The sequence below is a fragment of the Solanum dulcamara genome, chromosome 11 (assembly GCF_947179165.1).
Source record: "Solanum dulcamara chromosome 11, daSolDulc1.2, whole genome shotgun sequence".
Classification (NCBI taxonomy): Eukaryota; Viridiplantae; Streptophyta; class Magnoliopsida; order Solanales; family Solanaceae; genus Solanum; species Solanum dulcamara.
The window spans coordinates 47636221-47661505 of record NC_077247.1 but is presented as its reverse complement, the minus strand read 5'-3'; the positions used below and the strand labels follow the sequence as shown (position 1 = coordinate 47661505).

At 34.0% G+C, this 25285-nt stretch overlaps 1 protein-coding gene across 3 annotated transcripts; it reads left to right on the top strand.

The window, feature by feature from the left end:
* Positions 1–59: 59 nt before the first annotated feature.
* On the top strand, positions 60–24767 carry LOC129873258 (uncharacterized). 3 transcript variants are annotated; one of them, XM_055948313.1, is made up of 17 exons: positions 60–147; positions 7864–7961; positions 8304–8416; positions 8510–8778; positions 9194–9242; positions 9325–9424; positions 17653–17702; positions 17804–18031; positions 18366–18509; positions 18656–18697; positions 18923–18989; positions 19604–19713; positions 19815–19961; positions 20522–20677; positions 23233–23349; positions 23453–23650; positions 24195–24767. In XM_055948313.1, the coding sequence occupies exons 2-17, from the start codon at positions 7889–7891 to the stop codon at positions 24342–24344; spliced, it is 2013 nt and encodes a 670-aa protein (XP_055804288.1). In that variant the 5' UTR covers positions 60–147; positions 7864–7888; the 3' UTR covers positions 24345–24767. The 3 variants fall into 3 exon arrangements, with proteins under 3 accessions (XP_055804288.1, XP_055804290.1, XP_055804289.1); XM_055948315.1 differs by lacking the exon at positions 24195–24767 and adding an exon at positions 21134–21198 and having other exon boundaries at positions 23453–23571; XM_055948314.1 differs by lacking the exon at positions 20522–20677 and having other exon boundaries at positions 24195–24766.
* The last annotated feature ends 518 nt before the right edge of the window (positions 24768–25285 follow it).

The window sequence follows — 25285 nt, the reverse complement described above, 5'->3', positions numbered from 1 at the left end:
CTACAGATATGAAGATGCCTTCTTGGGAGAATGATTCTATTCCCTATTCCCTACAGATATGGTGATGCCTTTCTTGGGAGTCATAAGCTAACCAAGTTGATGTATGCCTGAGGGAAAGGGGTTCCTTTTGCTTTCCTTTCTTTGAAGGTAAGACTACTTAATGCTAACCAAAATTTATTTTTAAACAATGCAAAAAGTTCCACTTCCCTTCTTCTCCTTAGTTACTTTCCAGCTCCATTTTTCTTTTTCTATTGGGTTGCCAGTAAAAGCTCCATTTCCCATCTAACAAAAAAGGAAGGCCACATTAACGAATGCAAATGTATCAATTGTTTTTTTACGCGGGAAAACTACACAAATTGGACCCAACCCAAATTATTTATCGGAGTTGGATCCATGACCCAAACTATTTATCCGTCTGCCCCTTTGTTCTATTCACTAAACCATTGCTTCTTCATCCTAGTTACCATCGGAGTATATATATCTACTCTAATGGTATCTATATACTTTGATGGTATCAAACAGTAATTGAATAGTCTTTTCATTGAAACACTGTCTGTTATATATATATACTCTAATAGTATTAAAGAGTAATTAAATAGTGTTCAATGCGAATTAACAGTTAAAAACAGAGGGTTATGAAAGTAAAATGATAGTTGCTAGTAAATATTTTCCTTTTTTGGGATACAAGTATTCTTTTCCCTTTTTATGTTGCTGTATTTTTTTTGGGCCTCTATGGTATTGACGTACACGGTAGCCAAAAATATCCATTATTTACATAAAAAATAACCAAAAATCATAGGAAATATATAGTGACTATACAATATAGTTTGCCAAAAGTCAGAGAAAGTATACACTGATTATACAATATTGAGTACTTATACATGAGCTATTCTCTGAATATACATTATGATACATTCTATACATGAAATATATACTAAGTATACACGAATATACATGAATATACCGAATGACCATTTTTTTGATAATTAAAATGATCAAAAGGCCCCATCTACTGTAATTATCCCTCGGTTACTTTCCTCATTTATTGGGCCTCCAATTTGAGCTAATATCAGTACTCTTTTTCTGAAAGTCACTTACGAACCGACTGTCCGCCTCTATTGCACATATAAATAACTAATCTAGGGAAGCTGTTACTAGAAAAAGATGTCTAACACAATTTAGGAAAACAGTTGAATTTCACATTTCAAACCTCATGATACTGACCTGAACATATTTGGGACTTTTGAGTACTTTGCAAATGTTGGGCAAGTCTTAAACAGTAGCCCTAAAGTGGTTAATAATGCAGTTAGCCCATCTTTTTTTAATTTAACCATCAGTTATTCAGAACTCACCAACCCAACTATTTTGGGTTCATGCTGGGTAGGCCAACTAATGAGGTAAAACACCCTTACCAATGTTCCCTACCAAAAAAAAAGTTTCATTCCAAAGGCTCAAATTCGAGATCTGATTAAGGGTGGATGGATCCCAATCTTACGACTTCTATCAAAATCTGCTTTATGCTTAATGCATATTGTTGCCTCTATGGAAATTAAAAAAAAAATAGGCTCGCCTTCCCGTTTCTTTTGTAACCTTCAACTAACGTCCTACCAAAAATAAAAAAATAAAAACCAAAGATGATTCCGAGTCTAACTTATAAATTTATTCTCTAAATTCAGACAGATAATATGTTTATCTTTAGAAAATAAACTTTTCAGATTTAGAAATGTAAATATACTTTCCAAATCATATATGCGTTGAAAAATAGAAAGAATAATCAAATAAAGTAAAATAAGCGTGCTGCATGATGGATGTCTTTTAGTTTCCAACTAGTAAATTTGCCATTTCATTGAGACAGACTCGGAAGTAAACACTTTGAGTAATTCCTAATCTTTTTTCTAAGAAAAGACACCGTACATACTAGTTTTATTGGTCTCTAGTGAAGCTATGTCTCATGTTTACTAAGGAATTGATGTATGCTAAGTTACCTATTTATCCAGATAACCTGAGAGTCCATTGACATAAGACTGTTTTAGAACAAACGTTGTATTCAGATGTGGCTATTTATTTAATCAAAAACAGTCTTTCTAAGGTGATAACTTATCGAATACGTCATTTATTTTATTTTATGGCGTAGTTTAACAATCAATATAGTTGTACTGAGACGATTAAGATTAGAGTTGGAATCCCGAATAGAAGAAAATTTAAGTAATTTCTTGTCATCTATCTAAAGCTTTGATGGACAAGAGTTATCACACACTTTTACTTATGGGAGGATGCAGGTGGTGGAATAGCCGAGGGACGTGCAAGTTAGTCTTGTTGAATATTTTTGGTGGGCACAATCGGTTGCTCACAACTTGAATCTTATTATTGCAAAGTAAAGGACCCACACCGGTCTTTCAATTTTTACATTCAATATTTCTTGTACTCACACTCTAGCAACTCTCTTTGATGCTCTCTTACTTCTCACTTGATCACTAATTTGTTGCTTGCTTCAGTAACACTCTTTACTTGAGCACTCACTCTTATCTTGAACACACATACTTTATTTTAGCTCACATACATCATAAATGAATCACCTCTATTTATAGATCGTGATGAAAGAATCTAGCTAAAGCTATTTACTATTCTATTCTAGAATGTTCCTCCAACTACTTAATTCTACAACTACCCTTTCTAGAGTATTTCTAGACTTTTCTCACTAGAACGCTCATTCTAGAGATCTTCCTTCATTTCTATACAACTTATGGATATTCTAGATTCTTCTTTGACTTGTCTTAGATATTAGTCAAGTTGGTGATGAATTTTTAATAAGTCCTACACCACCATTACCCAAAAGAGTTGTCCTTGAGCTGAAAATTATCGGTAATTAATATTAAAAAAAAGGATATCGAGTATAGTATTTAATATTTAATGAAAAATATTGAAATATAAAATACTCGTACCAAAATTCTTAATTACGTGGGAAATCTGTAGATTATATTATTAGTTTAGAATACGTGCTTTGCACGAGTGTCTCACGTCAATCAATAACATTGTTATTATATAAGAATAAAATTATTAAAAAATAGTAATTAATGTTAAAATAAATAATATATCTATCTAAATTGTAAGAATTTCATATAGAAAGATTAAAAAGTTATTTTTGAAAAAATGAACATCTTTCTTTAGTATTTTTAATTCTTTTATTTATATATTTATTTTGTTTACCATAACTTAAATAAGATTTAATTCCAAATAAACTAAACCCAGACGATTAGTTTACCCATTTTTTTTTTAATTATTCAATCATAATATTTTTGAAATAATCAACTGTTGCAATTTAGAGGAGTTGCCCCCCCTCCCCCCCCCCCCTTTTCCCCCCTTATATAGCAAGTCAACGTTAAAAAGAAAATAAAATTCGGTCTCATTATTGTAGTAAACAACAATATCTTTTTTTTTCTTTGTAAGTGCAAAGATAAAATGTCTTTAAATATTAATTTTAAATTCTTAAATGTTAGGCCTTTTAATACAATTCAAATAATGAAGGATTTAATAAAATTTTAGTCAATTTTAAAATATTACATATTAAGAGTTCTTACCTATTACAAATAAGCAAAGATTTAATAGTTATACTTTTAATTAATTTTAAAGTTTCAAATATTATGTTAATTTTAAAGTGAGGATGATTATTAAATGACAATAATTTGAGAAAAATAGTAAATGATAATTTTTTTTATTGTAGAGTCTTTTAATGAATAACAAAAAATTCAATCAATATTTCTAAGACCCTTCATGCTATGTGTTTTGCACGTTCATGTGTATCACATTAATTAATAATAATTGTATATAAAAAGAACAAATTATTGTGTGTATGTTACATTATTAAGTTCAATACTTTAAAAATATAACGTAAAATTTTAAGATAAAAAGTGTACTTCAAGATATATACTTCTGTAGTTTTACAAGAAACGTAAAAGTGTACTTTAAAAATATTCTAATTCCTTTGATAACATTGACAATCTTTAATTAGTGAGATTACGTATATTGAAAGATATATAGAGAATAATACAGTAATCAATATATGTTTATAAATTGGTTCCAAATAAACGAAACGAAAAATAATAATTTCTAAATATTAGGAGTTTAGTGCTAATAAATTTCCTACTTATTCTCAAATTAAATCTTTTTTTATCATGAGTTAAAAATTTATATACGATATTTAGAATAAGTTGCATGTTTGTGTTAGAATCCAAAGGCCCTATGTTTATCTATTCTTATTAAATTTTCCATTTTTGCGACAAATTAGTAAAAACGTGTAGTTCTATACAGTAACAAATACTTGTTCGTAGGATGATTGTAAGGGTTAAAATTATAATAAAAACTTGTTATTTTTTTTCTTTTTTATCACGTCAAATTTTGTTTTAATTAAAATAATAAAATAATAATTTGAGAAAAATAGTAAAAAGACGATTTTGTCTAAAAGGGAGTCATTTAATGAAGGACAAAAAGTTCAATCAACATTTTAAGTGTCTTTATGCTTTTAATATAGTACTAGTGTCTATGAACGTGCTTTGCATGTTACTCCCTATCAATTATCATATAAAAAGAACTCTGATGATTAATTCAGAGTCCCATCTCGACACTCGACACTCGACACTCGACTCGGGACTCGACCTCGACACCCGATACTTGAATCGGGAATCTACTTTTGAATCAAGGCTTGACCCTGACTCCCGACCCATTTTTCGATCTAACACTTGTTCCAGGATTCGACTTGAGATCCGACTTCTAACTCGAGACTCGACCTCGACATCAGATTCTGGATTTGACTTGCGAATCGGGATTTGACCCTGAATCTGACCAAGGATCCGATCCTAACTTCCTACATAGGATCCGATTCCAACTTTTAATTTAGGACCCAACTTTCGAATCAAGACCCGACCACGAGATTCAATTTTCGAATTAGGATCTGATCTCGACACTCGACCTCGACGATCGATTAAGGACCCACTCCGATACTTGACCTGGGACTCGACCTCGACTCTCTATCTGAAATCCGACTCTGACACTCGACACAAAACCTCACCCTAACACTTAACTCGGGACCTAACCTTGACACCCCAAAATCTTACCTCGATTTTTGACTCGGGATTCGACACTTAAATTGAGATCTGACCCCGATCTATCCGGGATCCAGGAGTTGGGTCTCGAATCATCTTGAATTTAGAAAAAAAGGTTAATGGCGAATGGTTGTATTTCATTGAATTATTGATTGAACATTGCCTTTATTGAAAGACTCTATAATAGATAAAATTATCATTTACTATTTTTCTACAATAGACAAAATTGTTATTTACTGTTTTCTTTAAATAATTGTTATTTAATTATTATGCAAATATGTAGGACTTTGAAATTAATTAAAGTTATAACTATTAAATATTTATTTCTTAAGGATATAAAAGTCGTTCTATATTTAATGGATATTTTGATCGACCAATATAATCAAACGTGTAGAAATTCCCTACTCATAATTTACTTGAAATAGATTTAAAATGTTAAGCTCATATTATTAATAGGATAATATGTATCCTACAATTAAGGTAAGGCTGCGTACAATAGACCCCTTGTGGTCGGGCCCTTCCCCGGACCCTGAGCGGGAGCTTAAGTGCACCGGGCTGCCCTTTTACAATAAACTTAGTCCTAATAGAAATATGTTTTGTTTAGTTCTAGTACAAAATTACATTTATATCCATTAGTAATTTTTTAGATAAAGGAAATTTTAACTTAAAAGGGCAAATAAGTAAATCAACTTTTAGTTGATATTTTGGTTAATCAACATTTATATTCGTGCTTTTATAATAATATAGATAGATAGGTAGATATAGATATTGATAGATAGATATAGATTACATAGATAATAATTAATTAATTATTATAATGATATAGATAGTTTTTTTTCATTTGGGTAATGTCTGGAGGGGTAAAAAAAAATGGTGAGATAATTTGTTCATAGTCACGTAACAAAAAACCAATTTTAGATTTTTTTAATTCAATAAATATAGGTCTATTATCGAAAAGGTTAATATGCATAATTTGTTAAAAGACAAAGTATATATGCATCACTTTCTTAACAAGCGGCTCTAAATCGCAAAGTTGAGGGTACATTTACCCCTTTTCCCTTGTTCTAATAGTAAGTAGGCTGGTAGTCTAAAAAAGATGATAAATACTCCATACAAAATTAAAACACTGATAATGTAAATATTTTTTTTTACTGTTAATTTTTAGTTCTAAATAAAACTAAAAGATGATGTTGTTTCTTGTTGAGAATTTATGAGTTTTAAGCATCTTACATGGAATTCAGTGTAGAAATAGCTTAGAAACAAAAATGGTATTTGCAGAAATTAATGAATGATTGTCCAAGTGTGAAAAAAATTATGGGATTACACTAGTATGTTATTATTGTTTTTGTCCAATTGTGAAAAAGTCTAGGGCAGCCCGGTGCACTAAAGCTCCCGCTATGCGCAGGGTCCGGGGAGGGCCCGACCGCAAGAATTAAATCAAATTTAAGAAGGTTCACTAAATTTAATCGTCACCTTTTTTTGGTTAGAAGCTTTGGAGGTTAAGTGTTGTAGTAAACACTGTTGTCTGTTTGTCACCTAAAAAACTCATACTTGTACAAACAATTAATTTCATTTTCCTCTTTTGATTCTTTCTTAGAATTGGCTTGTATTTTGACTTTGTCTCTTGTATTCATTCACACCTTATTTTATTTTTCTTTCTTTCTTTATTTGTTGTTACTATTAAAAAGGTAAAATATTTTTGGATAAAAAATCTCAAATTACTTCCTCCTAACTTTCGATGACAAAGTGGAAAGGAACAAGACTCAACGGGAATCTTTTTTCTTTTTTCTTTTCTGTAAATAAATAGAATAAACAATGCGTATGAGTTTATTACAACAACAACATACTCAGTGAAATGCATATGAATTTATTAAAGATTTTTTTTTTGATAAAGAAAATGTTAAAAAAAGAAAAATGTGGCACTTATTTACTCTTTAAAGCGTAATTATAAGAAGTAACACACACGTTTATATCTTTAGACATAGGCACACCCATATATTAAAAGATACTATAAATTCGATAAAATAGAAATAAAATTTCAGTGATTATATAGGTTGGTTAACAACAAAATATGTTTCTATCCCCCAGGGACAACATTACCAAAAATAGAAGCTTTACACCAAAAAGAACAAAAAGAAAGAAAAAGGGTAAAAAGTTAAAAATAAAAGCAATTAAGGGTTAAATAAAAATGAGAGAAATAAAATGAAAAGGGAAAACAAGCTCTCTCTCTTCTTTTCACCCTTTAAATCCAATATATATAATATATTTTCAAAAATAATAATTATTAAATATTAAAAATTAAAATATCAAAAAAATATATTTTCTTTCACTTTTGCATGGTATGTCGTCACTTACTAAGTTACTATACTTCCTTACAGAGGTTTTATCTTTTATTTCCACAATTTCATTCTCAATTCTACTCTCATTCTATTCAACTCTCTCTCTGCATTCTTCTTTGTGTCCAATTGTTCTTGCTCAAGTTTTCTTTCCCTTTTCTTTTTTGTGGTTAATTAAGGCTTTGCTTTTGATGATCATGGCCAGTTTAGAGGCTCACCGCTTGTAAGTTTTACGTGTTTGATCTCTAGTTAATCTATAGTATAATCTACTATCCTTCAGTTTTATTTTATACTTACATTTTTAATAATTGATACTCTTGATAATATTTGCTTGTCTACATTTATTTGATTTTGGTTGTATGTGATTTTTCCTTTTGTTTGACTGTTATTGATAATGGTTTTCCCTTGATTTGTTTGTGTTTTTCCAGACTTGAACTTGCCATTCTCGATTACATGTCTAAAAGAGGTTTCCATCAGACTGGTGATGCATTCTCCAACGAAATTCGTACTAATCAAAATCTTGTCGGTAAGTAACTCCTTTTAATGAATTTTATTCTTTTAATCAGATGCTAAGAACGGATCTATAATGAATTAAGATATGTGTTTTACTAATGGTTTTTGTTTACCTGAAAGAGTCGTAAAATTCTTATGCTTAATTAGTTTAGTAATTCTTACATATGACCATATGGTGGATTGTCGGTCATGTTGTTCTTGAAAATTGTGTTAATACATTGTAATTACATAATGTTGGATGTTTTTATTGTATTAATTGTCCTTTACTATGTTAAAGAGAGATATGTTGATGGAGTTGGAGTGATTTGATATCAAGCTTTGGAGTAATGTTTTTTGATTTTGGGGTTCGTTTCAGCTATCAATTCTCCTCAAGAAGCATTTTTGCAAGTGTGGTGGGGTAAATTTTATGAAGCATACAACTCTAGGTTTCCTGACTTTCCTGTTTTCAATGTCGAATCCTTTGATAAGGTGTTACCGATGGACCTTTTCTACGCTCTGTTCGTTCATGTTTAACTGGTATGAAATAATTGCTAACTAAAAGTTTGATTTTTAAATTCTCAGGTTGCACAAACTGTGAAAAACGTTGTGGGTGATAACTGTCCTGCAAATCAATCGTATGCTTCCGATCTTACGGGAGCAAACATATCTACTGTGATGCCAGAATCCAGCATTCCTGATATTATGGACCCTAAGCTTTCAGCTTTGTTGTCATCTTTTGATGCCAGTGATGTATCAATGAATTTATCTCCTCAGAGAGACATGACATCAGGCTTACACTTACCTGAGATGAGTGAAATGGGTGACATGCTTCCATTGGCAAGCAATACTGGGTAATAACATGTTGTGCTTTTTTTTTTTTTTTTTTGAGAAAAGTAATAGCTTTGTTACGTTTATTGTTAAACTGTTTATTTTTATTCTCCTTGATTGATGTGATATCATTGTCTTAAGCTTCTAAAGCTACAAAAAGAAGATTGACCAAAATCACGATCTTATTTTGTCTGTGTCATGCTATTAATTATGACCTTCTGATTTATGAAATGTCAAGAGTTTCTTGGAAAACTTGGCTATTAAGGAATGCTTGTTAGTCTATTACTAGAACCAATTGTTTGGCCTGTAATATGAGATAGATTTTTCACATTATCTTGATAGTCCAAACATTTTTTGTATATGAAACCATTGCGTTGTTTATGGAGTTTGCTTATCAGAATCTTCACATTTTGTATGTTGTATGTTCATATCCTTCAGCTATCAAATGCAGCAAATGCCAACTGTTCCTGCAGAGTGGAATGCAAGAGTATGTTTACATTTCCCCATACATTTGCAAAATTTTTAATAATAATTAGTTGAAAATAATTGACAAGTTTTTATTCTTCCAGGTGTCACCCGGTGCAAACTTGGGAGGACCTGTGCGAATGGAACCAAATCTTCATGCCGCTACAAACGCTTTGCCTGATTTACCAGAACTTTCTGATGCGGGTTTGTGTTGTAATTTAGGTTTAAATATTTTGCATTTAGTTAATTTAAGCAATGTTGAATGTTTGAACATTAAGATAATATGCAAAAACTTTTAGCATAAACAGTCCATTAGAAGGATAAATGTGCATATATTGAGGATGACTAGCTCACCTTTTAATGTGTAGCAAATTAAAAGATGCATTTTTGAAAGATGCACATGTAATGAGATTAAGAATGTTCTGTTTCTACAGATATATGAAAATGTTAATTAGGTTTTGCTAATATACTTGTTAGCTATCAGTCCCTCCTGGAAAAATTAAACACTCCTCTGTTCTAGTAGGAAACTAATAACAGATGCTCTGCTGCTCTTGCTATCAGGCTCTTCAACCAACTGCATCTGAATGCATCAAACTCTCCTTCCAAAAAAAGATGTTGGTATTTTGAGAAAGTTGCTACTTTGTTAGTTACTATAATTAGGAAAGGAAGTCGTGCGAAGCGAGAGGGTCACCTATTATCCTTTGAAAAGGATGAAGAGGCATGAATAATCTGTTACTTCTTGATAATACTGAGTGAGCCTTTGGTGCTCGTGTAATACCAGCTTTATCCATGAGTACCTCCTGAGTGTATTGTGTTGAATAACTCTAATACAAACATTTCAAAAGGTATTAAAAGAGTATTCAATGATAGTGATTGCTTTCTCCCAATTATTAAATGCTTGTTGCTATTTTGTGAATCAAATAAAGAGTTGGGAGAAAAAGCTCTTCTTTTGATAAGGGGGAGAAGAATCTCTTCAAGAAGTTGTTATTTCTTTTGCTATTGGTGGAAAAAGGATGCAATACTATTGCAGTGCACAGGTCAAAGCGTACCATGACCATTTAGATGTGATTTTGTGTATCTAGCTTTTACCCATAAAGTAATGGTACAGTGGTGAATTTGCATCGGGAGCATGAAGCTTAAGTTTGAGGCTAGAGTTACATCTAGAATGAATGAATGATGCATGATTGAAGCTATAGTGCTGATGTTTTTTTAATTCTGGCAATACAATTTATCCTTGTTGTGTGGTACACTAAATTAAATTGAACTCTTGAAAGAATTCTTAATAGATTATGAAGGTAAATCCACATAGGGACGTAGAAGAGTCACAAGTTGTGATATGGTCCATATCAGTTAATAAAGATTCTGTTAGAAGATAGTAATATTGCTTGATACAAAAGATGAAGCTGGTGAAGTGCATGGTCAGTCTCTTAGTTAAAATTCTATAGGCTAAGATTCCTCACGGTCATATTAGGATAATTGACCATTGTGGCTTGAAGTAACCTTTAACAGACAGGATAGGTTTATTTGGGTAAGTGATTTGTCTTAGATCTTTTTGGATTAGCTATGTGCTGGATCAGAATGCATATGATTGAGGAAGTTTCTGTAATTCAAGATTCAGTTGAAAGGGAAAACTGGAGTAATGATTTTTCAAGGGATGGGGAATACCTTGTTGGCCTGTTGAGTATCTCAAGGTGGATACGAAGGAGACTTGTAAGAGGAAGAGAGTTCCCTAAGTTGGTAAAAGGGAAAAAGATCACATTTCAGTCCCCTTGAATTCCATAAAACTTACCAGTCTTCTCTATTTCAAGCTCAGAAAACACAGGTCAGACTCCATACAGAAGTTTTTACACAGATACTTGATCTATGTCACTTCACTGCCTGTTAGTCAATGGTAAAGAACCAGCAAGAATGGTTTAACTGCTGCCAAAGACTTCCCAACTCTTCCTTTTATAACCGTGGTGTCCGTGCCAGCTTGTGCGCACCTCGATTAATTCCACGGTGTACCTGCTACCTCCCAAGATTTCTCAAGTTGGGACCTGACTTTTGTGTTGTTAAGCTAGAAAGGATCAAAAAGGAAACTCCTGTCACAAAATCCGTCCTTCATATCTTGTCATGTAGCTGATCTCTCTTTCAAACAAGCTCAGATAAATGAAGCTCAGCTTGAAGCCATCATAAAGTGTCTAAAAGCTGTTGTCCTTAAATTTGATCAAGTACTACATTTTTCTATGAAGTATTTTCCAGTCAAGGTAACTTATTTCAAAGTTGACTCGTCTGCGAGTAGTAATAATCATTTAATTGAGGTTGTCCTGATTTTACCAAGGCCCAATTAGAAGCTCAAAGTATGTCTACGTAAACACTACTAGTTGTCGTTGTGAAGAAATACATAAACGTCCAGTTAGGAATTCTCTCTTTCCCTTTTAACTATTTTAAGGAGTGTTAAAAAATTAATGGAGTACACACTAAAGCGGAAACTTTTATATTTTCCTCTTATACAAGTCTTAATAAATTTGCTTAGCCAGTAAAGGCTTAAATAAAAGTTATTCTGTGTTGGGAAGATAATTGCTTCTTCTCCTGCAAATTGTGCGACAACTATTGTATTGATCAATAAAAGTCATAATGGATTTCAAAGTGACATTATTTGTGATTAGCATGATTGAGATCATATATTCAAGGAAATGGTCATAAAACAAACTTTTCTATAATGCCCTTCTGATATTCATTTGGATTACTTGTGACACACCAATTTTATTCACAAATCTCCAATCATCCTCTTTAGCATGAATCCCATTATGGGTGATAGGAACAGTTAGATGCAGCACAAGGTGTCCTCAAAATATCTCATAACTAAAAGATCCTGAACACCGGCATTCACTGCATATCTTCATAGGATTTTCTCATTCATCTTAAGAGATCATTTATCCTACCATCAATCTACAACCCTAGTCCTAATAAACGGGGCCTACTTTCTTCTTAAGTTTGTTCCAAGTGATCTTGAACCTGTTGCCTTACATGTAAAGTAAGTTTCTTGTTCTTTTAAAACTGAAGTAAGTCATTCTCGAAAAAAAATTAAAGTAAGCTAACAACACTTCATATTGTTTTTAAAATGATATGGCGTCTTATCTACTTCTTATCATTTCAAAGTGTTTTTTCTCTTAACTTTTCTAGTAGTCTTAATATGGTAATCATGTTAGGACCGAAAATAATCAATTGTCATGCAGAAGCTAGCAAAGTAAACCTCGGAAGATGCTAAGTAAAAAGGCAAACAAGAAATATACCAAATTTAACGTGGTTCAATAAGTCAACCTAATCCATAAGAGGAGATGAGTAATTCACTATATAAAATAGAATACAAAATATCGAAAGAAAAAATCTTACGAAATTCACTCAAAAACAAAAGAGGTTCACATAAGTGATAATGTAACACTTGTGTCTTACAAATTTTTCCCTCGTGCGAAACTCTCAAAGTCCTTATGGTGACTATATTGTGGATGCTGCTAAGTTAGAAGGGATGAACCTCTATTTCTAGAGTCATTCACCTTTCTTCAAGAGAAAAGGCTGGCCAAATATGGGAACTTTGTGTTTTTCTTATTGAAAAAGAAAAACCCAATTATGGTAAGAAAATCAGAGCAAACATCCAATAAATCACTCAAAGCATTGATGTTTGATGAATCGCTAGTATGATGTTTACTATGGTTCTTTAAATAAGTGCTTCCATAGCACATCGGTGGACCTTCTTGCCCAAATACGAGACAAGTAAGGATGTTCAACCTCCAAAAAGAAGTGATGACCTCGGTACATCTTTAATTTGCTATTGTTCGAGTTCACATCAAAGGAAAGAAATGAGGATGGTGAATTGATGACTGTTGTTTTAGCCTTTGAAAGGGCCTCATGTAGAGCTAACATGACTTGCTATTACAAGTATGTCCAATTCAAGATGGCTAAAGTGGGGGACTATCATATGAAACCTTTCCCAACTACCTAATATAGAAAAGATTCTCCAATAGCAATTTTTTCTATGTGATTCTCTTCCTAACCTAGCCAGGCCACGTAAGCACTTTTAGATGGAAATGACATGGTGGTTTAGATTTATAAATGTGGCTTGCATGGGTCTAAGGTGGCTCTTGTTACTTAGTTATCAAATAATAATTAGTTATTCAACTAATTAGGGTTGTTAAGCGAGCCACATTTCTTTGAACATATGACTCAACTCGCTCAACCTTAGCCTGTTTATTTAACAATTCTGGCATGTGTAACCTTAAGGCCTACTAATATTCTTGAAAATAATTATTTTGACATAAGTATAAAGTGTACTAAGAGTTCTCCTTGGTATCACACCTATAGCAAACAAAAATCATTTATTTTTTTGATCATGTCAAAGTATTTTCTTTTTTTGATAAAGCTAAAAAATTTATAGTTAAAGTATTTTCATTCATAATAATGACCAGAACGATCGTATACAAAGGTTATACCAAAAAATCAAGCCTCTACAAAATATGATTCTCTACAAAATTCACCCAGTACTCTCTATATAACAAGGAACTTTTTGTTTACACCAAAAGAAAATAAGGGAGTGTAGACTAGTTCTCAACTGCAAGAAACTCGACTCTACACCTTCAAAAGCGATCTATTTCTCTCTCTCCAAACTATCCACATTAACGCAATCGGAACCACGTTCCAGGCCCATCGGTTTCTCCTCCTTCTCCCACTCTTCCAACTAAGCATCAGTTCTTCCACAGTTCTTGGCATTACTTAAGGAGTGTTAAACCATCTAAACATATCCCACCATAATCGCATGGAAAACCAGCAAACAAAAATCATTAAATATTTATTAATATGAAAATATTTCTTGATTTGATCTAAAATATGAATTTATGATACTTTATGTGTAAGTTGTATGAGTTTTGTTTGAGCTTGAACTCGAGTTCAAGGTTGTTAGTTTACTTGTTACTATATTGAGTCATATTTGTCTACATAATTTGTCACAACCCAATCTAGACCCTAGACATGACACGGTGATTAGAATTCCGATGGAATCCAACCAAGCCTCTTAGCATACATAGCATGAAATCGAAAGTAAACTATAAATGTGGAAGATAGTCTCAAACATAGAAATCTCAATAAAGGAGAATTCAAAACATAACGTATGAAATGAACAAAACAAACTCGTCATGTCTGGCAATGCCTCTACTATATAGACTGAGGCATAGGACAAGCCCTAGCTCACCCAAAACATAAGGAAGTACTTAAGTCTGAACATAAAGAAATGATATAACAGGTTCGCCTTTGAATCATGAGGACTCACCAAAATAAGCAAACCCCGAGTACGACATGTGCTAACCACGAGAATGGAAAGGAGCGTTGTGACCTATATTATGAAACAATATAGACAAAAGTACGCGTTAGTACATGAAATGTACTAAGTATGTGAGAAATATGCATAACGTGAATAAAAGAACATGATAAGCATGAACATGAGATGCATGATCAAAATTTCTTAAAACGTGAAGTAAATCATACAATCATGAGATAACGTCAACGCATCATAAAAACATCATTAAGAACTTGTAAGAAAGCATAGTCATTTTGTGAGATATGGACCGTAACCAACAGTAAAACCATGTGAGCTATTGCATGGAGTCCGGTGTAACTCCTACACCGAAAAAAGAGAGGCTACTTGCCAGGGTAAACTCCGTATCATTATCGTCATGAGCTATTGTGGATTCACTAGCTAAGTGCTTGTTTGACTTAGCTTATCTAAAACAACTTATAAGCTGTTTTCAGCTTATAAGTTGCTTTCAGCTTATAAGCTATTTTAGATAAGCTAAACCAAACATGCCCAATTATTTTTTGGGGTTTATTTTAAGCATAAAATGGTTTAAGTTGGCCAACCAAACACTCAAACGGGCTCTAAGTCGCATATGACAACCTACGGGGGCACATAGTTTGGACTAGATGTTGTCACTAGAGACTCCCTTACCAAGCCTCCACCTCAATCCCTCTCGGTGCTAAGTCAAATCCCAATGGAATAGATAAAATCAATTATCAACATAACATTAGGAGACAATAAATATATATCAATCCACATCATAAAATTATATAAGAGTAGCTCCTTTCAAGTCATGATTAATAACATAATTCATATGGACAATGACATTTCTAAGCATTTAAATCATGATTTCTTTCATATTATGAGAAAACATCACATTTCATTGATACATACTTGAAAACATCCTTGAAACATAATTCATCACTTTCATAAAACATTATTAAATCCTTCATTAAGTTCATGATCATAATTCATAGTTCATATTGAAAATCATAAGCATAATGCATGCGTCCACGTGAAATCAATTGAAAGCCATGTATCTTAGTAAATTCATGCATAATAAAGTAGAATAACATCAATTGAATTGAAATAGAAAGGACGCATAAGATTTGACAAAATTGAAATTGGGTGAAATTGAATTGGAGAATTGAGATCTTTTGAACCCAATGGATGAAAGGAATCCATTGGTGAATTCCCACATACCTTTGTAATCAAAGCCCTTTTGCAAGCTTCTAACAGTGGAGACTTGATACCCTAGCCTTGACTTGGAGAAGAAACCTTGGGAGAGAACTTTGAGTGCATTTGATAATTTTTGGGAGATTAGGAGGGAATGGGGAGTGTTTGAACTTTGAAGGGTTTGGATAGTTATAGGACGTTCAAAATAGTCCAAAACAACGTAGTTTAGGAGTTAAACGAAAGGGATTTGTCCAAAATAACCCTGACTTAAAACTGTCGGAGTGACCTACGATTAGGACTTACGGGTCGGGACTTACGGGTCGTAGGTCCTTAGATGAGGCGTCAAAAGGCCCTTGTCCAAAATTGACCCAACTCCTACGACCCTTGTCCTACTAGTCGTAGGTTGTTCTAGGAGTCGTAGATCACCTTCGTAGAAATTATGTACCCAAAATAGTAGCTACTGGAAATTGCACTTTGACCTTACGACTTGTGTCTACGGGTCATAGAAATACTTACGGGTAATCAAAGTGGTTCATTAAATCAGTCATAAATTCCAAGTCTCTGAAGTTGCCCTACGGGTTGTCCCTATGGAGCGTAGAATTTTCTACGGTCCGTAGGACCCTCTCGTCAATTGACGTCCCATACTTGGTGAATTTTCAAATCTCAAAACCCTTCATATGACTCCTCTCTACTGACCATAGGACCTTATACGGTCCGTAGGTTCAACTCGTAGGTCAATTTCACCCTTAGTCATTTTTCCCAACTCCTCAGGCTTAACCTACAACTGCTTTTACGGATCGTAGAACTTTCTACGGTCCGTAGGACCATCTCGTCAACTGACGTCCCATACTTGGTGAATTTTCAAACCTCAGAACCCTTCCTACAACTCCTCTCTACTGACCGTAGGACCTTATACGGTCCGTAGGTTCAACTTGTAGGTCGATTTCACCCTTAGTCATTTTTCCCAACTCCTCAGGCCCAACCTACGACTGCTTCCTACGGTCTGTAGGTGCGCTCATACAAACTTGCACCAAAAGAATTTTCTGCAATATTTCTTTCCGTTTCGACTTTCAAACTTCTGAGGTCTTACAAAGTTGAGCTCTATTCCAATTTGAAGTTAGTTTGATATTTGAGCTTGAGTTTGAACTCAACTTTATAATACTAGCTCAAGGATGAACAATTGAGCCCGGCTTGATCAAACTACACCTGTGATATCTATCGTTGATTCCCATTCCCTGTGATTATGGCAATGAGAGATTACCTTTAGTAAAATCTTTACAACTAAGATTTTATATATGACACACTTCCCCGTTAGTGTAAAGATGCATGTTGCTGGTTAAGTAAGAAAAGGATGAACATATGGCAACTTAGGAATACGATCCACCAAAGCAAGTATGTGGCAAAGGCATTTTGTAAAGTTCTTAAAATAGAACTTTGATACAATGCACTTTCCCTTTGCATCTTTTTATCTTTTGGTTTTTGACGATGATACTCTGTATGTGCAAATTAATTTCCATCACTTGCTGACCAATTTAATTATTGTGTGTTCTAGTTCTAGTTCCAGTTTCGTTTTGAAGTTCGATTCATTATCAATTGGAAGTTGTCACAGCAAAAGACACTAAGCAAACTAACATGGAAGGATGTATGAAATAAGCAAACAATCTTTGAGACTTAGATTAGCAAAATGATCAGTGTGATGAGTGCTCTTCGTTGCATGTTCTCTTCAGAATAACCACCATGAGAAGTTCTTGCAGTGATCATATAGTAAATCTGTTGACATTTTTATGCACTTTTACATCTCTTTATCTTTCGTTTTTAAATTTTAAATTTCCTTTTGATCTTCCCTTTGCATTGTACCTGTAGATATCCTTATCTTTCCTTTTTAAATTTTGAATTTCCTGTTGATCTTCCTTTTGCGTTGTACCTGCAGGGAATACCAGATCTCTCCAACAAGCATCTCATCAAGGATGGCCATCTGTTGTGAGTACCCTGAACTTTTGCATCAATAGAAATGTATAGTCCTTATGGTGTTTAGGTTCCATCAACTTTTAGTTCATTCATTCCTTTCATATTCAACCCAGGGTATTAGCTCAATTTTCCCCGGCATTAGCCATCAAGTTGTACGTCCCAGTATAATGGTGCCAACTCAAAAGGAACAGTTCCCGAGAACTGCATCCTTCCCTCAACAGAATGTTTTACCGAATGTGGCAGTTCCAACATGGGATAAGCTCATACTTCCTGCCCCTGCCAACTCCGGTGATTTCTTACGCATGCTCACTCTAGCTGACTCGAGTGTAAAAGATGCAGGAGTAAGTTGAATACTCAAGTTACCATTTCGCTCCTAGGGATTGTAGCATGCTGCAATTATTTTAGCCGTGCAATAGACCATGGATTGGTTTTCAGATTTTTCTGGCCTCTGAAATCACTTTGTTAAATTAATAGTCAAAATAAGTACTGTACCTTAAAAACTCAACTTTAAAAGGTGGAACCTATGTAGTAGAAAGAAAAAAGAGACAAAAAATTTCAAAGTATTTGCATAGTCCAACAATCAACATATTTGGGGGACAAAATATAGTTTATCCTACTATACTGATGTGATCGAGATATTTTTCCTGCCTTACTTTTTCTTCTTCTGGTGAACAGATGCTTGGTGAGACAAATCAAAGAATCCCTTTACCAGCTGACCAGCTAATAATAGCTCCTGTAGGAGGAATTACGAGAAGTTCTGGAAAGCAACCTGCAGTGCAGGAGCAAATAAACCAGCTCGGACGGCAGTCTTCAAATAAGGTTGGGCTTAGATCATAAAGGCTGTCGCAAGTAACTGACTTATTTGAAGTTCTTCAAATTTTATCAATATTTTAGCAGTACCAGAATTTAGGAAACATGTGCGCCCCTATTTGGCTTCTAATTTCTTTACATGTGTTTTATATCAGAGTGGCATAAAGAGGAAATCTCCATTGAGTTCTTTGGCACCTGTAAGATCATTCTTCTGCATCTACTTCTTATGCTCTTCATGTGCTGGTGATTTCCGTTTCACTCTGTCGCTGATAGACATCATCATTTTTGAGGATTGGACCTCCCTTTCTTAGTTTGATCGTGTCTTTGTCACCTTTATATTCACTTGGACGAATGCGTATGAAATGTCTATATGGTCTTCATCTACTTTATTCTTGCTCATTTAATATACTCCTAAGTTGTAGGTTGGGAAAGAGAAAGCTACTGTCGCTTGGTTTGCTGCGCCTGCACACGCTCAAGCTGAATGGGAAGGTAGGTGACAACATGCTTAATGGTTCCTAAGAAGATTAATATTAAAAAGGTTGCAATTTATATAATTGACAGTTGACAGAAATAATTAATCCTTAAATAACTGGTGTCACCTTTTGTTAGGCTCTATACTCACCCAGCTAGGTTGTGTATCTAATCCTAAGATGTTGAAGAAATAACTTTACCCAAGAGAACCCAATCGTGCAGGTTTTATTAGCATTATACCCTGATTCATTCTTCCAGATGCCAGTAGTGTTTTAGGGACTATACTGGAACCTTCATTGCACATATATGAAGGCGTATGGTTGACCTTTGATATATGATATTGTACTTTGTCATAAACCTCTTTGCTTAAAAGCAAGTAGTGTGTGGCAGCTTCTCACGGTGACAAATAGATGGTATCATTTGTAAGTTTCTCTTGTAAATATTTGCAAGATCTTACATTTGTTCAGTATAACTGTTTCTTAAAACGAAAGAAGACAAGAATGTGGTGTCACATCTAGGTTTTAAGATTAACCACTGTAGCTTCTGACTTTGTCAGGCTCTTACCCTGATGGATAAATGGCTAGTTATCTCATATCAGCACAAAGGATGATTGACTTCATATTGCTTTGCAGGCAACTCTTTTAAAGCGATTAGTAACCTTCACACAAAAAATAGCAAGCTCCTATGTTGCCACTTCAATTCAAAAGGAGAGTTGTTGGCTACTGCTGGACACGACAAGAAGGTTTGCCTTATTAATCTTCAACAGGATTCTAGTTGGTCAAATGGGAGAGCACTTATCTCAATTTCTCCTGTTAACGAACTTGTACTGCGATTTATGCTTAGGTTCTGATTTGGGAGTTGGGAACTAACAATGTTTATAGTGGAGAAGCTCATGCTCATCACGTCACAGATATCCGTTTTAGACCAAACTCAACAGTGTTTGCAACATCTTCCTTTGACAGAACTGTGAAGATATGGGATGCAGCCAAGGTACTAGCTCTATTTGCCATTGCAGATCCTTGGTCGAATGAATCTTTCAGTTACTTTTCTTTTAAGCTGTACGGCTCACAAGTAGCAGTCAGCACAGAGTCAAATCACCAGGATATATATTCATTAGTTCTATGATTTCGTTGTTCTTGGTCCACATTATTTCTTCTGATTTTTGTGTTGATATTATCCTGATTCTTTTACTTGTAGTTAGACAAGAACATATGTATTTTCTTAGCTGCTCAGACAATTGTAAGGTGTCATTTATTGCCACATTCTTTACCTCTGTCGTAAGGATACTCAAAAGATTTATCACAATTATATCAAATTTCAGCATCATCATGTTATGTTATCTATAATACATTTCATTTGAGTCAATATTTGATGAACTTGCTGTTACTAAAACATCTTATGACGTATTTAGACCTTCAGAATCTTTCTTTTTTTTTTCTTCTGGTTATCTGGATTTCTCACAAGCTGACTAATCTCTTGAATTGCTTCCTTTTGATCTGTCTATTACAACCGTGATACTGTACATATCTCACCACTTTGTCATTATCCAGCCAAGCAACCCTTTCCAAAACCTTGACGGGCATTTTGAGCATGTGACGTCATTGGATTTTCATCCAACAAAGTTGGACCTCCTCACTTCTTGCGATAGCAATGATGACATCATACTGTGGGATGTCAGTAGGGGTGGTTGCAAACTCATTTTTAAGGTTGGTGGCTCTAGTTCCTTCCCTTTTTTAAGATATTGATAAAGAGGTATCTGTCATGTTCCGACATGGTATATTTGGATTGGGTGTCACGAGCCGACACAATATTATTGGATTGGGTGTCACGTTCCGGCACAATAATATTAAAGGAAAACAAATTAAAATGACTTAATGCTACCCAATCTCAAATAACTCATTTCCCAAAAGAGCGTGATGTGGAGGCCTGAGTCTTCATGTGTAATCTTGATATTGTTGACTGGTTATGTAATTGTTCATTGTGTTGTCACTTGATCTTGATCTTGTTGGTTGTCACCTGTTAAGTGCTATGGTTGATTTTTCGCTATTACTCTATGCATATTGATTACTATTTCGAGTAGGCCGATGATACCTACTCAGTACATATTGTCCTGTACTGACCCCTACTAGTATTTTTCTTCGCTTTCCTTTTGTGGAGTGCAGCGAGTGTACCAGCAACTTCGACTCGACCTCAGCTATAGCCAATGTCCAGCTCACCAGGTTCCAGGGTGAGCTATTCATTCTAGCTCATGTTGGATTCTCTCAGGCATGGCATAATGTCCTTAGTTTTCAGACACATTAAGTTATTTATTTATTTATTCTAGTGTTTGATATTTTCAGACTTAGTGTTTTAGAATTAGATGTCCTTGAGTGATGACTTTCAGGTTTTGGGAAAACGTACATAATAGACTTAAGTGGTTTTATTATTTCTTACTCTCATAAATTGAGTTTCCGCATTATTGTCATATTTTATAAGTTGGAGTTGTATCGTTGGTTCTCCCACCGAGGAGGCTAAGTGTGGGTGCCACTCATGGCTCATTTTGGGTCGTGACACCCGATTCAATAATATCGTGTCGGAACGTGACACCCGATCCAATAATATCGTGTCAAAACGTGACACCCGATCCAAATATATCGTGTCGGAACGTGACACACGATCCAAATATATTGTGTCGAAACGTGACACCTGATTCAAATATAATTAATTTATCATTCTTTATTATTACTTTCCACTTTATTAACAGTATTTCATCAAGCCTTCTTTATTCAAGACATCACTTTTGATAGGAAAAGTTCAAGATTATCACGGTCTTGAGATTTCAGACCAATCACAACAACATATCAACCATCCAAACTACGACAATTAAATGCATAGTATACTTCACACATTACTCAATGACTATCAATCGCTATTAAGAATCTATCAATGATATAGAATAAAAACCATAACCTACCTCAACCGAGGAACCGAAGTCAAGCAAGCTAATCCATCAATGTTTTTCCTTTCTTCAATGGCTTGAAACATTTTCAATCTATCAAGTATACAATATTCGTAAGCAAACGAATCGTAGACACCAACATTATATATATGTTTAACCTAGACCCAACAACTCACCAAATTCTATAATCAATTTCCTAAAACTCAAGCCAAGGGTTAAGCCTCAATTCCCCCAATAACATAAATCTAATGATTTTGATATAATACGATACACCTAACATTTAATTACCTATCTCAATATATTAAAACTTGAATTATAATGTGATAATTAAATAAAAATAACTAAAGGCGAGACCAACTGCTAGAAATAGTGGCGACGCAGATTTGAAACATATACAGGATCATAGTTTTCTTTTTTTCAGATTCACCAAATATGCTCATAATGATTCCTAATGATTAGGCCATAGGATTATATACCCACCTTTCCTACTATTTCTATCCACTTCTGCCAAAGTAATCTTAACATAATATATCCACTACCCAAACAATATAGTTAAATATATTTTGTCCACATACTCAATCATTGGTTTGTATATTCATAAGAATATGAGATTTCTCAGATTCGTACCTGGATTCATCGTTCATGTAAGTTCTCGTCTTCTCTCTTTTCTCTTTTCAGTTATGCTTAGTGGTGCACAAATAAAATATTAAACCCTATTCCACTTTATTTTACTAAATATGAGATAAGTGGTATAGGGTATAAAATAAATTATCAATTTAGTCCACTAATTAAATTAGTTATCCAAAGTTACCCCTCAACTAATTAACCGTAGTTTATTAAATAATCCAAAATACCCATTAAAAATTTACGGGATGAGTATTTTTTGAAATAAAAAGCTCTAGTACTCAAAACAACCTAATGGGTCATTACAGTATCTCTATTTGATATACAAAATTTGATAGTTAACTTTCTTTTATGTTTCCATTTCAATTTGGTGATTGCTTAATTACTTGATTCTAAATCATTGTTGAATCTTCTTTTTCATGACTTCCTGCATTTGATTGTGGGAAATGTTTTTCTCATTATTCTTCTTCAGTCTGAGCAGTTTCAAGGTTTTCAAGATCAGCAGTCGGTCATCATGTGAATATACATACAAATAGATAATTTAGGAAATAAAAGGGTTTCATAATGTTATTTGAACCAACATCTGTATCACATTCAACGATCTATTATTCAGTGTTCTAAACAAAGTGGTTTATAAAAAATTTGCTATTATTTTATTCACGACAAAATTGTATTGATTAGCTCTTGGTACAAATGCAGGGAGGTAGTAGACATGTTAGATTTCAACCTCGACTTGGAGACCTTTTGGCAAGTTCTACCGGAAATATTATAAATATTTTTGATGTCGAAACTAGCAGCATCCAAAAAAAGTTACAAGTAAGATGCTTATTCTTGATCATTGATCAAACTTGTTTGAAAATTTCTTATCTGTTGCATTACCGTATTGTATCAATGTGGTTTCGATTTCTTTGATTTATAGGGACACGTCAAAGACATCCGCTCAATCTGCTGGCATATGAGTGGGAATTACCTGGCATCCGTGAGTGAAGATAGTGCACGGATATGGTCTGTTAGTGAAGGAAAGTGTTTACATGAATTGTGCTCTGGTGGCAATAAGTTCCAGTCGTGCACTTTCCACCCAGGGCACGCTCAAGTGTTGGTGATTGGTTCCTTAGAGGTATGCTTAATACAATGTGGACATTTTTTACTGAAGCTTTGAGCTCATAGTATTTAAAAACAAACTTAACTTAAGATGCTCGGATGTTGAACCATTCTGAAAAAGAAAAAAAAAGAAACAAGGATTCTCTCTTGTTCAGACAAAGCTAAGAGCTGGAAAAGGAATAATAATAAGAGGGTAAGAATATGCGACGTCTGCAGTTTTGGGTTCTGGTGTCATAATAATGTCTCAAAATGCTCATATTGATATGAGGTTTGCTTCCGAGAGTACTGCTGTTATTTCTGCTATTTTTTCTTCTCAAGAAAGAAAATGATGATTGCATATTGATTTCATCTGAACATTTTTGGCTTTCCTACTTGTGTCTGATCATTCCACGGTGCTTAATGACTTCTTCATTGAGGGAAATTCAGGAATATTAGATCTCCAAACTTAGTTATTGGTGTGTCAGATGAAATCTTCATATTTGAGGTGTATTCACATGTATAGTCATTGACTTTCCTTTCTCCTTTTCCCTCTGTCTGATACCTGTCGAATGTTGTTGCAGTTCCTGGAGCTGTGGAATCCTATCTGCCATAGCAGCATAACTCAGTCATATAGTGCACATACTGGTATAATTTCTTCACTAGCAAATTCACCTTCGAAGGGAACCATTGCTTCAGTGAGTCATGACCAGTGGATCAAGATATGGCGATGATGTTTCTTTGTGGATCAAGATACAACAGCCATTCTTTCTTCATTCTCTTATCCAAATTACATCAATATTTGAATCACCACAGGTGCATTTGGGACCAAGGACAGTACTCTTGCCACATCACCAAATGTAATGAGTTATTCGAATCAGTCACCAACTTTCGACCATAGTTTCAAACTCTTGTGCTCTATTTTATCATTTGGAAGTTGATATTTAGTTATATACATGAAAGCTAGGCTGTATCAGTGACTGAACTCCTCCTTGTTAAGCCACAAAACTTTCATAGAGCTTCTGCGACCTTTTCTTAGGTATCAAGTCCCTGAACTGGCAGTTTCCATCTGATGCTTTAATCTTAAAAGTTCTGTTCATTTGATTGTTGGCCAATTATTCGTGAGGTACGGACTTTTTGTAAATAAGAAACTTTGGAGACATGTAAAATTAATACCATTTAACACTAATTTAAAAAGAGTCACTCATATCCTCAAATAAAAGGCTCAAATGTTAACCTTAATGAAAGAACCCATTCAAATATGTCAACTCTTACGGGTGACTGAGTTGGTGTAGCAGGTAGTATCCTATAGAAAAGGTTAGGAATTGATTTTTCTGTCAAGGCCTACCCAATTGAGCTCGGTATACCAAGCTTGTCCAGTGCAATTTACATTTCGCGTGAAGTTGGTAAGCTTTTGTACATGAACAGGCTTATTCATTTGCGACAAAAATGATCAAAAAGTATCATGTCCTAGTGTAATTAATGCACTTATATATCCTGCTATCACTAATCATAGATAATATCTTTTAACACATCCCAACTTATTTTCTGCAACAATTTTTCAACTATATCTCCAAAATTGGCCAACATACGTCATTTTTACAAGCTTACATTCATGAAAGGAGGCCCAAAGTTAGGCCCAAATATTAGTGTAGTAATCCTATCTCAACTCGGC

Bases quoted from the DNA above. Each gene is read 5' to 3' on its own strand.
- LOC129873258 (XM_055948313.1), top strand. From the start codon at position 7,889: ATGTCTAAAAGAGGTTTCCATCAGACTGGTGATGCATTCTCCAACGAA. The intron at 8,417-8,509 runs GTGTTACCGATG...TTAAATTCTCAG, and splicing joins ATGTCGAATCCTTTGATAAG to GTTGCACAAACTGTGAAAAA. The intron at 19,962-20,521 runs GTACTAGCTCTA...GTCATTATCCAG, and splicing joins AGATATGGGATGCAGCCAAG to CCAAGCAACCCTTTCCAAAA.